General features: G+C 38.8%; 1 protein-coding gene across 5 annotated transcripts in view; it reads right to left on the bottom strand.

Moving 5' to 3' along the window:
- Positions 1–15,948, bottom strand: part of TENM1 (teneurin transmembrane protein 1) — a 789,989-nt gene that overhangs the window by 557,794 nt on the left and 216,247 nt on the right. For all 5 annotated transcript variants that reach the window (XM_058713217.1, XM_058713216.1, XM_058713215.1 and 2 more), the window contains one exon: positions 2,385–2,665. In XM_058713217.1, the coding sequence (XP_058569200.1) occupies positions 2,385–2,601 (217 nt within the window). In that variant the 5' untranslated portion in view covers positions 2,602–2,665. The remainder of the gene's footprint in view (positions 1–2,384; positions 2,666–15,948) is intronic.

The raw sequence follows: 15,948 nt of genomic DNA on the forward strand, positions 1-15,948 counted from the left end.
ATACTAATTAGAATACAGTAATTTTCATTTCTACTGACTGCATTTTACATGGCCTGGGATGATGCCTGAGAATCTGCACTTCTAACATGTTCATGGGTGATGCCGCTGCTGCTCATCTAGGCTCCACACTTTGACAACCACTGATCTAGAGAACCAAAAATTTTTTTTGTCATCTCATCAATGACCTACTCTTTAAAAAAAAAATAAGGAACCTGTGCCAATGTCAATGTTTAAAAAGCAGTTTTCAACGCATGATAAGTTACTTACGTTTTGGTTGATGGCAACTTATTCCTTAAATTAAAAATTACAAAGCACATAATATATGCAAAGCACCATAGAAAAATAGAGACCAATAAAAAACTCATGATCCTCATCTTCACTGACTATACAGTCTAGGAATGTACATACAAAAATAATAAAAGTCAGCAATCGGTACAAAGGGGATGACAGTGCAACAAGGCTCTGTGGCAAGGACGCTGGAAGGCTCGGCCTTGAAGATAGTTGAGTAATTAAGTTACCGGAGGTAGCGGAGAAGGGCATTGCAAGGGAAAGATAACAACAAGGCAAAAGGACTGAACAGGGATGAGGTGGGATCCAAGGAGATCATTTAGGAAACAAAAAAACAGTCTAGATAAGACAAAATGAGAGCAGTGATAATGATAATAGAAAGAGGAAGATGGACTTGAGACATGTAGAAGTTAAATCTGCTGGAAGAGGCAACAGATTAGGTAGGATTAGGTATGGAAAGTGTATGTGGATAGCTGGAGAGAATGGAAGCATCTTAACAAATGCTGTGATGGAAAGAAAAGGAGCGGGATTGAGAATGTTAAGGTGGCTGTGTCAGTCGCTTTAGATACATTGATTTAGAGCTGCCAGTGGGAGTGTCCATTCATTTGAAAATGTTAAGCAGGTAACTGAAAATGTAGGGCTTGAGTTTGGGAAAAATGATAGAGCTGAAGATAAATATTTGGAAGACACCCAACTAGATGTGATCTGTGAGGCTCTCTGAGTAAAAGATTTCCAAGGGATGAAGCAGTGGTCCTCAAACTTGAGTCTGCATCAGAATCCCCAGGAGGGCTTCTTAAACCACAGATTGCTGGGTCCCACACTCAGGGTTTCTGAATCCTAAATCTAGGGTGGAACGTGAGAATTTGCATTGCTAACAAGTCCTGTGGGAGGTGCTGCTGTTGTTGCTTCAGGGTCCCTCAGTTTAGAGCCACGGATCTAGATAATCAAACCTATTTTTTTCATTTCAACATTGATGTATTCTTTTAAGAAAATACTAACCTGTGCTAACATCAGTGTCTTTTCTTCTGTGTAGTTAAAAGAGTATCTAATATCGTTTCGCTATCAATTTAAAAGAAATAAGGAAACTGTATTTCTATCTATCTGTTTTCTATTTATTAAAAAGTGTCTTGTTGGGGCGCCTGGGTGGCTCAGTCAGTTGAGCATCTGACTTCAGCTCAGGTCATGATCTCCCGGAACGTGAGTTTGAGCCCCGCATCAGGCTCACTGCAGTCAGCACAGAAGCTGTCAGCACAGAGCTTGTCTGGATCCTCTGACCCACTCTGTCTCTCTGCTCCTCTCCCTGCTTGCGCTCTCTCTCTCTCTCTCTCTCTCTCTCTCTCTCTCAAATATAAACATTTTTTAAAAACCAGTCTTGTCAATCCGTAATTAAGAAACCAAGGCTGTCCAAAGGATCTGTTCCACATTATGGCAATGGTCAGAAGGGAAGTTCTTACTTTCCCTTAGGACCATGTTGCACAAAGTTTCGCATTCTGACGACAAATTTTCTGGACCTTTGTTTGGTGGTCTCCGATAAAGCTCTTTTAGAAGCCAAATATTTATGGGGAGACTGGGTGGCTCAGTCGGTTAAGATAACAACTTCAGCTCAGGTCACAGTTTGTGAGTTCGAGCCCTGCGTTGAGCTCTGCGTGGGGCTCTGTGCTGACAGCTCAGATTAGGTGTCTCCCTCTCTCTCTGCTCCTCCCCTGCTCGCACTCTGTCTCCCTCTGTCTCCCAAAATGAATAAATGTTAAAAAAAAAAAAAAAGAAGCAATGGCTTGAAAAGCACTTAGTTGTTTACTCTTCATCTTACTATAAATTATCCTTCAGTCTGTAAATGGCTATTTGTAGGATTAGACAAATTTTGAATGCCCTGATAAGAGGATTGTTGCATCTAAATTCATGCATAATCCGTAAAAAGCACATGTAACCTACAACCTCAGCCAGATTGGCATATGAACAAATTCACTAAGCATATGTAAGCAGTGCACATTATTAACCAGTTAACATCAGCAAATTTGTTTTTGAAAACATAAGTTTACACACACAAGCATTCCCTAGTGAGAAATATTAGTTCTAAAAATCCAGTAAAAACATACCTTGAGTAGATTTCTCTACTTCCTTCCTCTTCCTACTCTGGCTATTGTAATTCATCCTCAGCTCTTGGTTATACTCATGCAGAGTTTCCCTGGAGTTGTAGGACTGCCTTGGTTTCCTTCCATCTTCACTTTCATCAGAAGAACTGGTATAAGCTAGATCCATTTCGTGCTTGACTTTTGAGAGAGGCTGGTAGGGTTTGCAGTCCGTTTGCTCCATGTCTGATTAAGCAAACTCAATTTCATGAAAAGAAGGAAGAACAACTTCTTTCAAGTAAGCAGTCCTGGAAAAGAAGGAAAAACACAAGCCTTCTTAGATTTGTCCTTTGGAGAGGAAATGCATCTGGCAGATTCACAATTGGTTCTGATAATACTATCAAAGGAGTGAAGCAAAAGACAAACTAGATGACAAGAAGCTAGCCTGAGGCAATAATAACACTCCGTGTTACATGCGCACATTGGCAAGCACTTAGGATTAAACCGGAGGTTGCGGTATCAGAAAATACTCGAGGTGGAAGAGAGACAGCCTTCAAAAATATTTGTATTGGAATGCAGATAAAGTACAATGTCTTCTAAGGTGTGTGTGTGTTTTAAATGTTAATTCAGTGGTTAGATTAAAAAATATTCTGAGATCCGAAAGCGGCCAGGAGTACAAATACTAACCCAGCATATCCCACATTTGAAATGAAAACTGGTAAGGGAACTACATTCAGAAAACAAAACAAAACAAAACAAAACAAAAACAACAACAACCCACAATCTCACCTCTGGTTTAAAACTGCATTTAAGAAAGGGGTTTTGAAGAAGGGAAGAATTCCGAGTGAGAGAGGCTCATGAAATTAAGTGTCCTTGAGGGGGACTGAGCTCTCTGTGTCCATATTGTGGCTTTTGAGCCTCAGGCTTGCAGAGAATTTTTAATGAGTTAGGTGGCGGTAAATTTTTGTTCTTCATAGTACCGAGAGGATGTAAACAACACTTCTGGTGAGTATACTGGTATAGGAACAGCAAGCTCTAAATCGGGTTTAGAAATAGAAATTTTAAAACTCCATGATAAATCACTGAAAGAACTCCCCTTCCCCCACAGAATGCTGAGCTACAAGTCACTAAGGCTCTTAGGGCAAGTAGAGGCATTATCTGTCTTACTTAGCGCAGAGAGGTTTGAGAACATCAAATGCCATCTGAGATGTCAAAGTCCTCTGAAAATTTTAAAGCCCTGTAAAAATGTACTCATCTTCATCCCTTACATTATTTTATCATTATTTTCATCAAACGCTGCAACTTTGCAACTTGGTGGGGTTTTTTCGTGTGTGTGCAATGTTAAAAAACCTACTTCAAACACAAATAACTTTATGATTTCATTTGCAGTAAAATGGACTCCTTTATTTTTCTTAAGCTCTTCACCATATGCATTTTCAAGGAAATCTACAAACATGTAGATAGTGGTTCCTAAATCATGTGCGGTATCTCGCTTTTTGCAATTCCTATTACATGTATAGCAAACGCACATAATACAGAAATCGCTCAATAAAATGTATGGATTGACTATTACGCATTCAACGGTACCTAATGTTTTGTAGTATGAACAAAGTTTCATGAATCAAAGTGCTATTTCCCTAATTAAACGTTAAGGATCTTGAAGGCAGAATTGGAGTCTTATGCTTCCCTGCATCCCCTATACCACTTAGCACTACTCTAGGCACACACAAAGTAGAGACTATTTAACTCCTAACCTACAAATTCCATAAATGGTCTACAGAGATGGCTATTTTGGTCTGAATTAATATCAGAAATGAAGATACTTGGAGAGAAAGCAAATCAAGTATTGTAAGTAAATATCTATTGATAATCAACAATAGTCTAATCTCATGCCATCTCATGAGACATACTGCCTATACACTCCCCAACTTAGAGCTCCAGCACAATCTCTCCCCTGAGCCACAGACTTGAATATCCAGCTGGCCACCCAATATCTCTACCTGGATATCTAAAAGGCATCTCGAACTTAGTATGTTCAAATCTGAGCTCGTGATTCCCACCACTTCCCAACCTTGCTCCTCTCATGGTCTTTCCCGTCTTGGTAAATGGTGAATTCCATTCCTCTGTTGGCTCAGGCCACAGACCTCGATCCCTGTCATTCACATCCCACGTGCAATTCACCAGTAAATTCTTCTGGTGCTACCTTTGAAATATACCCAGAATCCAATGACATCTCTCCACTTCCCCACTACCACCACATTGGTTCCAGCCATCATCCCCCACCTGGACCACTGCAATAGCCTAATTGATGTGCTGCTTTTAACATTGCTCTCTTTATAGCACATTCCCTACACTATAGCCAGAAGGAAGATTTTAAAATATAAGTCATGTCAATGTCTCTCCTTTGCTCAGAAGCAGCAATAGCATCTTCTATCCTTCAAAATAAAAGCCAAAGTCCTTACAATGACCAACAAGGCCCCTACAAGGTTCACTTCTCCCTACCCTAACCTCTCTAAACTCATCCCCTGATATTTCCACCCACCTCATGCACTCTAGATGCACCAGCCTTCTTGAAGTGTGTGAAAATAACAGGCATGTTTCCACCTCAGGGCCCTTGCAGCCTCCCATAGTAAACCACCAAAAAAACACACAAATGTCACTTCTCATCCTCCTTCCTGTGTTTCATAGCACTTATCACCAAGTGACATGTATGTATATATATATATATATATATATATATATATATATATTGCTTATTTGCTTACTGTCTGTCATCTGTGTCTCTCTACTAAAATATAAGCCCCATGAAGTATTTTTATCTGTTTTATTCATTGCTATATCCCCCAAATAAGCACGATGTCTGGCATACAGTAGACTCTTGATCAATACTTGTTGAATGAATTGAATACATCATTGCCCAGAATTCACAAGAAGGGCTAGAGAGAATGTGGAAATGAATAGGCCATAGTCTGTGCCCCCAAGGAATTCACAGTCTAATGCAAGTGATAAACAGCTCTACTACAGAGCAGATGAAAGGACTCCTAAAGAAAGACAAAGTAGTGTTTGAGCACCAAAGATAAAGATATTGGGAAAGACTGTACTTGATTTAGCTTATTTGTTCATCGACAATACCCTCACCACAACCACCAAAATTCTACTGAGCATCTATGTGATAAGGCCAATTTGAATCTCTTTCTTCTTAGGTTCCCAGAGCACGTGCTTCATAAACCCGGCTGGATTTTAGACCCTGACTTTGCTACAAACAGTGCAAAGTGAGAAACATATCAACAGTAGACTTCCAGAAATGCACCTTTGCAGCAGAGAATGGGACTTCCACCCAAAAAAGGAGCCATCAATAAAATTAATCTAATTTCATTTCAGCCAACACATATAGTTTTGCGTTCATTAAAGGATGAAAGTTTACCCAATAGGGGTGGAGAGCTATTTTCCACATAAAGACATTGATAATGCAAAAAGATCCATCAAGAAGCTTATAATTAAAAATAACTTAATAAAATGCTTTCCATTATAATATAGAGATATACATTTTATTTTCTCTCCCATCTCCCACTTGCTTTCTCAGTCAGGTTTGGTTTATTCTGATTGGGATTAACATAGCAGAGGTATGGTCAAAATAGCACTCCTGCCTAAATCTCAGCTGGTTATGAATTTACACTTATCTTAACACCATTCAAACCTAACAAGTTAAATTTGAAAATGAAAAACATCTCACTTCTAATGCCTAATGTTGTGTTCTGGCAACTATTATTCATGATGTTAAAATCACCCTTATTTTTATGCATGGGAATCCAGACATTCTCTTTTCCCTCAGTATGTTGTTTATTTGCAACATGTGAACTCTTGAGTGAGTGAATGAGTGAGAGAGAAAGAGAGAAATATTCCTATAGCTATTTTGAACCATTCTTGAAGTTCTAATCACAGCTATGAATCAGCTAGGAATGTCACATCGATTCAAGGTTATTGAGGGTCCTCGGAAGCAATCTTCCTTTAAACCACAAATTGGTATAAACCAAGAGAAAATAATCCTTCTCTGCTCCCTGACCCCCAATCACAAATTCTTGCCTGTTTTTAGTGTTCATTTGTTTATTTTGAGAGAGAGAGACAGACAGAGAGAACGCACGTGTGCACGAGTGGGGGAGGGGCAGAGAAAGGGAGAGCAAGAATCCCAAGCAGGCTCCATGCTGTAAGCAAGGAGCCCAACTCAGAGGCTGGATACCTCAAACTGTAAGATCTTGACCTGAGCTGAAATCAAGAGTCACATACTTAACCGACTGAGATACAGTTGCCCCCACAACTTCTTATCTTAACATTTGGGTGTGTGGACCAGGTAGCAGAAGATACATTCAGCTCTCTTTAGGCACCTGATATGGAGACGCACAACTCTGTGTGCCTAGGGCCGTGAGAGTATGTAACCGTGACATTTACCAAAATCCTGTGAGGCAGAGCTTGACTTCACTCACAAACGGTTTCCTTTTTGAAAATAAAAAAAGCAGGAAAATATTAAGTAAGACAGTAACAGAAGTTTAAAACATTAAACCTAACAAAGTTTGAAAGCACAATAATTCTCAAAAGATGCTGTTTCCAATACTCCAAGGTAAAAGACACGTTCATTTTTGCTTAATTGACTTTTTCATTCAGTGCCCAACATGGCATCCTGGAGGTCCACTGACAAGCATGTGTTATTTATTTAGACATGATGAAGATAGTGTCAACTCACAGAAAAACCAAAAGTATACATAATGCTATTCGCAGCAAAGCAGTTTTTCTTATTTCTCTATTATTTTGATAATGATAAACTTTTTTAAAAAAGGAATTGTGGGGGCGCCTGGGTGGCTCAGTCACTTAAGTGCCCGCCTTCAGCTTGGGTCATGATCTCCTGGTTCATGAGTTCGAGGTCCCCATCAGTCTCCCTGCTGTCAGAGCAGAGCCTGCTTCAAATCCTCTGTAAACCCCTCTCTGTGTCGCTCCCCAACTTGTGCTCTCTCTCTCCCAAAAATAAAATAAACATTGAAAAAAGAAAAAATTGGGGGGCCTGGGTGGCTCAGTCGGTTCAGCGGCCGACTTCGGCTCAGGTCACAATCTCGCAGTCTGTGAGTTCGAGCCCCACGTCGGGCTCTGTGCTGACCGCTCAGAGCCCGGAGCCTGTTTCAGATTCTGTGTCTCCCTCTCTCTCTGACCCTCCCCCGTTCATGTTCTGTCTCTCTCTGTCTCAAAAATAAATAAACGTTAAAAAAAAAAAGAAAAAAGAAAAAATCAAAATCAAAGAGGAATTGTGTCAGTAAAACACATGCAGCTATTAAGAAACAGTAAAAAACAAGGGCCAATTATCTGCTCTACTGCAGAAGATACATTCAGATAGATCACACAGTATAAATTCACACGTCACTACCTGTGGTTTACCTTTGTGTTTTCCACTTTCTACTCGCTAACAAGATAAACTCCACGGTGACTTCAGAAAAGACCCATGGAGGTATATGTTTATTTCTTCAGTCACCGTAAGGTTATGAAGAGACAACCTGGCACGTGAAAATCGTTGGCCTTGAAATGGAAGAATAACAACAGCCACACTACCAGGCACTGTTGTGTTTTTCACACATTAACTCCTTTAATTCTAATTGCATCCTATGAAGTAGGTACATCTTATAAAGAAAATCAAGGAAGAGAGCAGTTAACTGACTAGGCCAAGGTCACATAGCTAGTAAATAGCAGAGCTGAGATTTCAATTCATACAGTATGCTCCAAAGGCCACACTCTTAATCACTAATCTACGTTGTCATTCAGAAGACACCTGGCAGAGTGGCCTAAGGCAGATCACCTCCTCTCTCTTAGGGCTTCTACTTTTTCCAAATGTAATAAGGAGATTAGATGATCTTAAAGAGCTCTTCTAGATCTAAAATCTCATGATTGTACATGAAATTGAAGGGAAGCTTAGACTGGCCAAAAAAAATGGTGGGTTTATGTGAAGCAAAATCAGTCAGAGAAAGACAAATACCATACGATTTCACTCATACGTGGAACTTAAGAAACAAAACAAATGAGCAAAGGAAAACAGAGAGAGAGAGAGAGAGAGAAACCAAGAAACAGATTCTTAACTATAGAGAATAAACTGATGATGACCAGAGGGGAGGCGAGTGGGGGGATGGGTTAAATAGGTGATGTGGATTAAGGATGACACTCGTAATGGAGCACTGGGTGATGTGTGGAGTTGTTGAATCACTATATTGAACACCTGAAACTAATATTACACTGTATGTTAACTAACTGGAGTTTAAATGAAAACTTTTTAAAAAACTACCAAAAATGGTGGGTTTCTTCCAAGCCGAGTTTACATTATTTATCACTCCCCCTCCCCTCCTCTCTCCTCTGTTCCTTTCCTCTCCCTCTTCGCAAACCTTCATATACATTCCCATCAATTATGGGGTAGTATAACTAAAATATTACTTTTGAATCCATTGATAAGTGTATATATTTATGTACTGGAAATAAACTCCCTACCTGTTCCTCTATCGTGTTATTTTCTTTCCATTTCTTATTATTAATCATATATACACCCTCTCAAAATGGAAAATAGGCCTGTCCTACACGTAGCAACTGTTTATAGGTTGGAGCCTTCACCAAAAAGGCATACTCCACTCTAGAAAAAAATTAAAGAGTACACTGGACATTGCTCAAAGAGAACTGGCCTTCTTCAGAGCGCAAGGCAGAGAAAATGAAGCCACCCAGTACCTGGAGAATACCTAGCAAATGGGGCTAGTACTCCTTGGGATTATTATAATAATTTTTCTTCAGTAAGGACCTTTTACATTAATGGAGATGGACTCGTTCAGAAACCTCTGGACTAGTAAATGGTGGCAAGGATGTGGAGAAAGGGGAACACATGCATTGCTGGGGGACATGTAGATTGGTATAGCCATAATGGAAAACAGTATGGAGGTTCCTCAAAAAATTAGAAACAGAAATACAATATGATCCAGCAATTCTGATTCTGGGTATTTGCCCAAAGAAAATAAAAACATGAATTCAAAAAGATAAATGCACCTCTATGTTTATTGCAGCATTATCTACAATAGCTAAGATGTGGAAGTAACCTAAGTGTTCATTGATAAATGAATGGATAAAGATGTCTTACACACACCCCCACACACACAGGGACAGAGAGAGAGAGAAATATTACTCAGCCATAAAAAAGAATAAAATCTTGCCATTTGCAACAACACAGATGGACCTAGAGGACATTATACTAAGTGAAATAAGTCAGACAAAAACAGACAAATACCATATGATTTCACTTACATATGGAATCTAAAAAACAAAGCAAAAGAACAGGCAAAACAAAACAGAAACAGACTCACAAATACAGAGAAAAAACTGGTGGTTGACAGAAGGGAGGGGAAGGGGGGATGGGTGAAATAGGTGAAGAGGATTAAGAGACACAAACTTCCAGTTATAAAATAAGTAAGTCATGGGATGTAAATTACACCATAGAGAATATGGGAGAATATGGTCAGTAATATTGTAATAATTTTGTGTGACAGATGGTAACTATACTTAATGCGGTAAACACTGCATAATGTATCTAAATGTGAAATCACTATATTGAACACCCGAACCTAATATAATACTGTATGTCAACTATACTTCAATTAAAAAAAAAAAAAAAAAAAGAAAACACTGGACTTAAGAAGCCCTTAAATGGAAAGCGAACTTTTGGCTGATTCTTCTCTTACCTTTCTTTGTTTTTTTGTGTTTTGTTTTGTTTTGTTTTGTTTTGTTTTGTTTTGTTTAGAGAGAGAGCATGCAAGTGGGGAAAAGGAGCAGAGGGGGGAGAGAAAGAGAGACAGAGACAGAGAGACAGAAAGAATCTTAACGCAGGCTCCACACTCAGCATGGTGATCTACGTGTGGCTGGATCTCATGACCCTGGGATCATGACCTGAGCTGAAATCAAGAGTCTGTCGCTCAACCAACTGAGCCACTCAGGTGCCCCTCTTTAAGTAAACGATTAAACAGTGAACTGTTGTGAGGAACAAAAAAAAGCTGTAAAAGCAAAATCTGCGTCCATTATCCTACCAGCTTCTAAGAGTGACTGCTGTCATTCTGGTCCATTTCCTTCCAGTCATAATACACAGATACATTTTTTCATGTTGCTTCCTTCACTCTAGATATTTTTGCATTTTTCTACAGATTTTCTGTAACCATCACTTTTAATAGCAGTGTAGAGTGGATGTACCATAACTTACATAGCCATTCCCCTATTGTTGGGTATTTACATTTTCTGTCCCCATTTATAAGTATTCTAACTAGAGTCATTTGAAGATAACACGAACGTCCTGAATATTTTTTATTATTTCCTTAGGGTAAATTCCAAGAAGTTGAATTAATAAGCCAAAAGGTTTGAGCATATTTGTGGCTTTGGGGGATTATAATGATTTACACTGCCATTGGCAATGTGTGAGAACACTCTCCTCTCATTATACCCTTGCCAACCTTGACTATTATTTTTAATGTCACTTCGAAATAAGTAAATTAAAGGTATCTTCTTGTAGCTTGCATTTCCTATATTATTAGCGAGGCCAAGTATTTTTTTCTGCATGCATCTGCTAGGTTTATTTCCACTGTTGTGAATTACTTAAGGCTTTTGTGCATTTATCTCCTGGGGATGTGAGTGTGTGTGTGTGTGTGTGTGTGTGTGTGTGTTAATTAAACCATATTCGTACAGTGTAACAAATAAATTAACCCTTTACCCATAATATTTGCTGAAACTATCTTTCATAGTCTCTTGTTTGTCCTTTTTTGGGTCCTTTTTAGATGAGTGAACTTTATACTAAAAGGAAAGCATCATCACTGGCTGGATATAAAGCAGATGTTTTAGAAAAATATGACAAACTTACTAAAACCAAGAGTTTTTCCGAAAACAACTTGTTAGTATCTAATTACTGGGTAGCTGTTTGATTGACTTCGTTTATTCACAAAACAAATTGTAGTTTGACTAAATTCTAATATATAAAAGAAACCATCAAGCTGTGTGTGATGAAAGCCCAGATAGGTACATAAAGCCTAAAGCAGTAATTTCATTTTGTTGTGGAATTGGCTGGTTATTTTGGTGTCTGTCTCATGGACACAACTGTAATATTTTAGTAAATAAAGAGAGAAATAAATCATCATTTTTCAGGAGATAGGCTGAGAATTTTATGTGCTGCATATGGGGCTTCTTATCCAGGAAATGATGACTTTCAAAGTAGACTGCTTTGTGCTACATGCATATCCTATTATATCAAAGAGATAACACTCAAGAGTTGAAATGAAATTGTGTTCGCTGCACTGGTTCGCATGTGCTTGTTTAAGCTAACTGTTCTATTAGCATTTTTAAAATCTTACAAAGGAAGGATGAAAGGTCCCTCCTGGAAAAATACTCCTCCAAAAGGGATTTGACTCAGTTGTGAGAACAGCTGCAGTGGATGTCCTCATGGTGCCTCGGCTGGCTCTTTTAGGCCATTTTGAAAGAGGAAAATGAAGTCTCTTCATTCCACAACTAAAGAGTGATGATTAATTAATCTCACATCTCTCTCTCTGTAGATGCCGGGTTGTTGTTTTTTTGTTTTTTGTTTTTTTTTTTTTTTGGCTGCCTGTATCTTTAGTTTTTTCTCATTATTTTTGGACATTTTTATGGACACTGATGCTAGATCACTTGAGACAAGTGGAGAGAATTATGAATGTAAAACTTGGTGCTGTCACCACCAGCTTCCACAAAGAAACAGTGACCTGGAAAATGTTTTTATTTTTTTTAAGGTCATTTATTTTCTGAGAGAGAGAGAGAGAGAGAGAGAGAGAGGGAGAGAGAGAGAGAGAGAGAGAAAGATCCAGCAGGAGAGGGGCAGAGAAAGGGAGAGAGAGACTCCCAAGCAGGCTCCATGCCATCAGCACAGGGCCTGACATCGGGCCCCATATGGGACTCAATCTCATGAACCGTGAGATTATGACCTGAGCCAAAATCAAGAGCCAGTCGCCTGACTACTGAGCCACTGAGGTGCCCCTGGAAAATGTTTTTAAAAGAAAAATCAACTTCCAGAACTCTAGACCAATTATTTAGGATATTTTCTCTCATTTAGTATTCTCCATTCTGCTCAGGGAATCTAGACTCCATAACTTGCCCATACAACACACACACACACACACACACACACACACACACACACACACACGCAAACACACGTGAGTCTGGACAAAGTTCTGAGGGACTAGAATCATACATATCAAGATTCTGAAGATTTGTCAAGTATTTCAATAGATAAATACTTCAATAGATGAATGGAAACAGCATGCCAAAATGAGGGCCCAGAATCCCTAGTTCTTATTTTCAACCGAGGCAGAGATTTTTTTTTAATTGTTATAACTACAAAGCACATCTCTACCTCTTAGTAATCCGAAAAGAATACAACATCTGAATCGCTGTGACATCTATCTCCATGACACCATCTCTTCTGGAACTCCAACAACTTCCTAAAGTAATTTCAAATTATCTTTCTCTTTGTAACTTTTCAATACCCGTTGTGGTAGATTATGGAAATCAACTAAACACTTAATATGGGAGCAATCTTCGAGGAAATTGAAGATAACTCAATGTATAAAAGCTTTTTTTACTCTTTGGAAAAGAACAATCGCTGCTTATTTCACCAAGTAAACAATCATATTCAATTCATTTTTCTTACAATGAAATCCATTGGGATTTTGAAACTTTCATGGTAATGTTAGCATTAACATACTTAACTAAAATGTAGCATCAAATTTAACATGTTATCTCGAGAAGTAATAGGCTTTAAACATGGTATTGAACAACCAGAGATACCACTTTGCTCCACAGCTTGCAAATAGCAATTTTTAATCATAGCTCTTTATTGCCATCCACATTCCACATTAGTTCAGTGAAATTTGTACATTTTCAGTCACTCTCTGAATTTCCATGTTTAACAATGGGGAGCAGAAGAATTTTCACTGCTGACTACTTGAACCTCATTTTCACTTACGTTAAATATTAGATGGAAGTGGAGCTCACCAAATTAATAGACATATGTTACAAAGATGTAGACCCTTTAGTGACTTAATTGTAGAGGTGGATTCAGGGGTTAATAATGATTGCGGGGGTTTGCACCAAATCTTTTGCTCCTGTAGGCAAATGCTAAATACATTAGGCCCTCGTTATCCACGGGGTATATGTTTCAAGATCTCCAGTGGATGCCTGAAACCAGGGATAGTACCAAACCCTATACGGACCGTGTGTTTTCCTACACATACATACCTACGATAGAACTTAATTTCTAAATTAGGCACAGTGAGAGATTAACAACAATAACTAATAATAAAGTAGAACAACTATAATAATATAATAAAAGTTATGAGAATGGGGTCTCTCTCTTTCTGTCTCTCTCAAAATATCTTATTGTACACACCCTTCTTGGGAAGGTGTGAGATGATAAGATGCCTACATGATGAGATGCAGTGCAGCGAATGGCATTGGCCTTGTGACATAGCATTAGGCTACTACTGACTTTGTGAGATACATCAGGAAGATCATCTGCTTCCAAACCTCACTCAGTCCACCATGGGTAACGGAAACCATGGAAAGTGAAACTGTAGATAAGGGGGAACTACGATATGCCAAAGGCAGCAGGCCATATTAGAAGGAGCCCTAAAATGTAGACTCTTCACCCAGCTTTCTGACAAAGTAGTGTGGTACCATTTTCTTACTATAAAGCGGGAAAATACCTATCATTAATCCTATGAACCTCACAGGGCTATTCTGGTAGAGCCCATGAAAACAATAGGATTGAAAGTTTTAAAAAACAAGTACCAGAGGAAAGGCCCTCGTGGAAATGTAAGTTGTCGGTTTGCTCAAATAATAATGCTGCTGTTTCTTATTATTATTACTATTACTGTTATCAGAAGTAAGAGGACTAGAACGAAGATCCAGACACTTTTTAAAGCAATTTATATCCATGTTTGCTTTCAATCCTCACAAATTTCATGAGATTTGTTTTCCCTATTTTACAGAAAAAGACATAGAGGTAGAAAAAAATCTAAGTAATTTTACTCAGATCACACAGCTAGTGAAGCTGGAAGTCAAATCCAAAAGGTCCAGCTTAAGAGTCTATACTCTTAATCTCTTTGCTATATGAGGGTCACAGATTCTAGTCCTTTTACTTATAAGGTGTCAGCCTGCAACACAATTCCCCTGCCTGCCACATTTCGCATTTACTAGACATTCCAGATGAACGAGAGCCAGAACTGACTTAGTATTGCTGGTCATGTGTGATCAGTTTGACACAGGTCTCTGCACCATGGTGCAGGTCACAAGCAGGAATTTTACTAGATGTCCTCAGCCTCCTTTACCGACAAATAGTAAGAACACAGCACAGATTAAGCTGCAATTTTCACCTCTGTGATTCCCTCTTCTAATATCTAAATTTCCATATTCACCTACAGGGAGTAATGCAATGTAATTACAATTGGGTTGCCACCACAGAGAATAGCTTTGGCATAATGTAGTAGGAAGGGCGCTGAACCTGGAGTCAGGAAGTCGGAGTTTGGGCCCATCTTGTGTCATTTCCTGTAGGACACTGGATAAATGAGCTAACCTCCTTCCTTTTGCACAATAAAGGCTAAATGCCCTTCCTCCCTAAGAGTGCCGGCAGAGGAGTCCAATAATACATATGAAAAAGCACCATGTCAACTGTAAAATAATTTATATAGTTGTAATTATTAATTTTTGTAACTGCAAATTATCAAGTCTAGGTTACCTATTGTTTGGGAAAAATGTTACTCAGGGAGTCAATGCTCCTGATCTTTTATTTTCATTTTTATTGTTGGTTTACTATTTCTTTTTGAAACAGCTTCACTGAAGTATAATGTAAATAACACACACACCAACCATTTTAAATGTAAAATCCAACGATGTGGGGTACATTTACAGAGTTTTGAAACTATTACTACCATCCAGTTTTAGAACATTTCCATCGCCCTAAAAATAATGCCCACATCCATTAAGCAGTCACTCCCAATTCAACCTCCTTCCAGCCCCTGGCAACTACTAATACACTTGCTGTCTCTATCCATTTGCCTACTCTGGACATTCTCTATAAATGAAATCCTACAAAATGTGGTCTTCTGCATCTGGCTTCTTTCACAACATTTTTATAAAGCTCTTGTTCATTCATGCTGCAGCGTGTATTAGTATTTCACTCCATTTTATTTCTAGTATGAACCTTTTGACCTTTTGTGTTACATTTGTGAATTTTTTTTTGTTGTTAAGAATGTTCGGTCCCAGGGGCACCTGGGTGGCTCAGTCAGTTAAACGTCCAACTCTTGATTTCGGCTCAGTTCATGATCTCATGGTTCATGAGTCTGAGTCCTGCATTGGCTCCACAGTGACACTGCAGAGTCTGCTTGGGATTCTCTCTCTCCCTCTCTCTCTGCTCCTCCCCAGCTCATGCGCATGCACCCTTCTCTCTCTCTCTCTCTCTCTCTCTCTCTCTCAAAAATAAATAAATAAACTTAAAAAAAAGAGAATGTTCTGT

The sequence above is a fragment of the Neofelis nebulosa genome, chromosome X (assembly GCF_028018385.1).
Source record: "Neofelis nebulosa isolate mNeoNeb1 chromosome X, mNeoNeb1.pri, whole genome shotgun sequence".
In the NCBI taxonomy this organism is placed as follows: domain Eukaryota; kingdom Metazoa; phylum Chordata; class Mammalia; order Carnivora; family Felidae; genus Neofelis; species Neofelis nebulosa.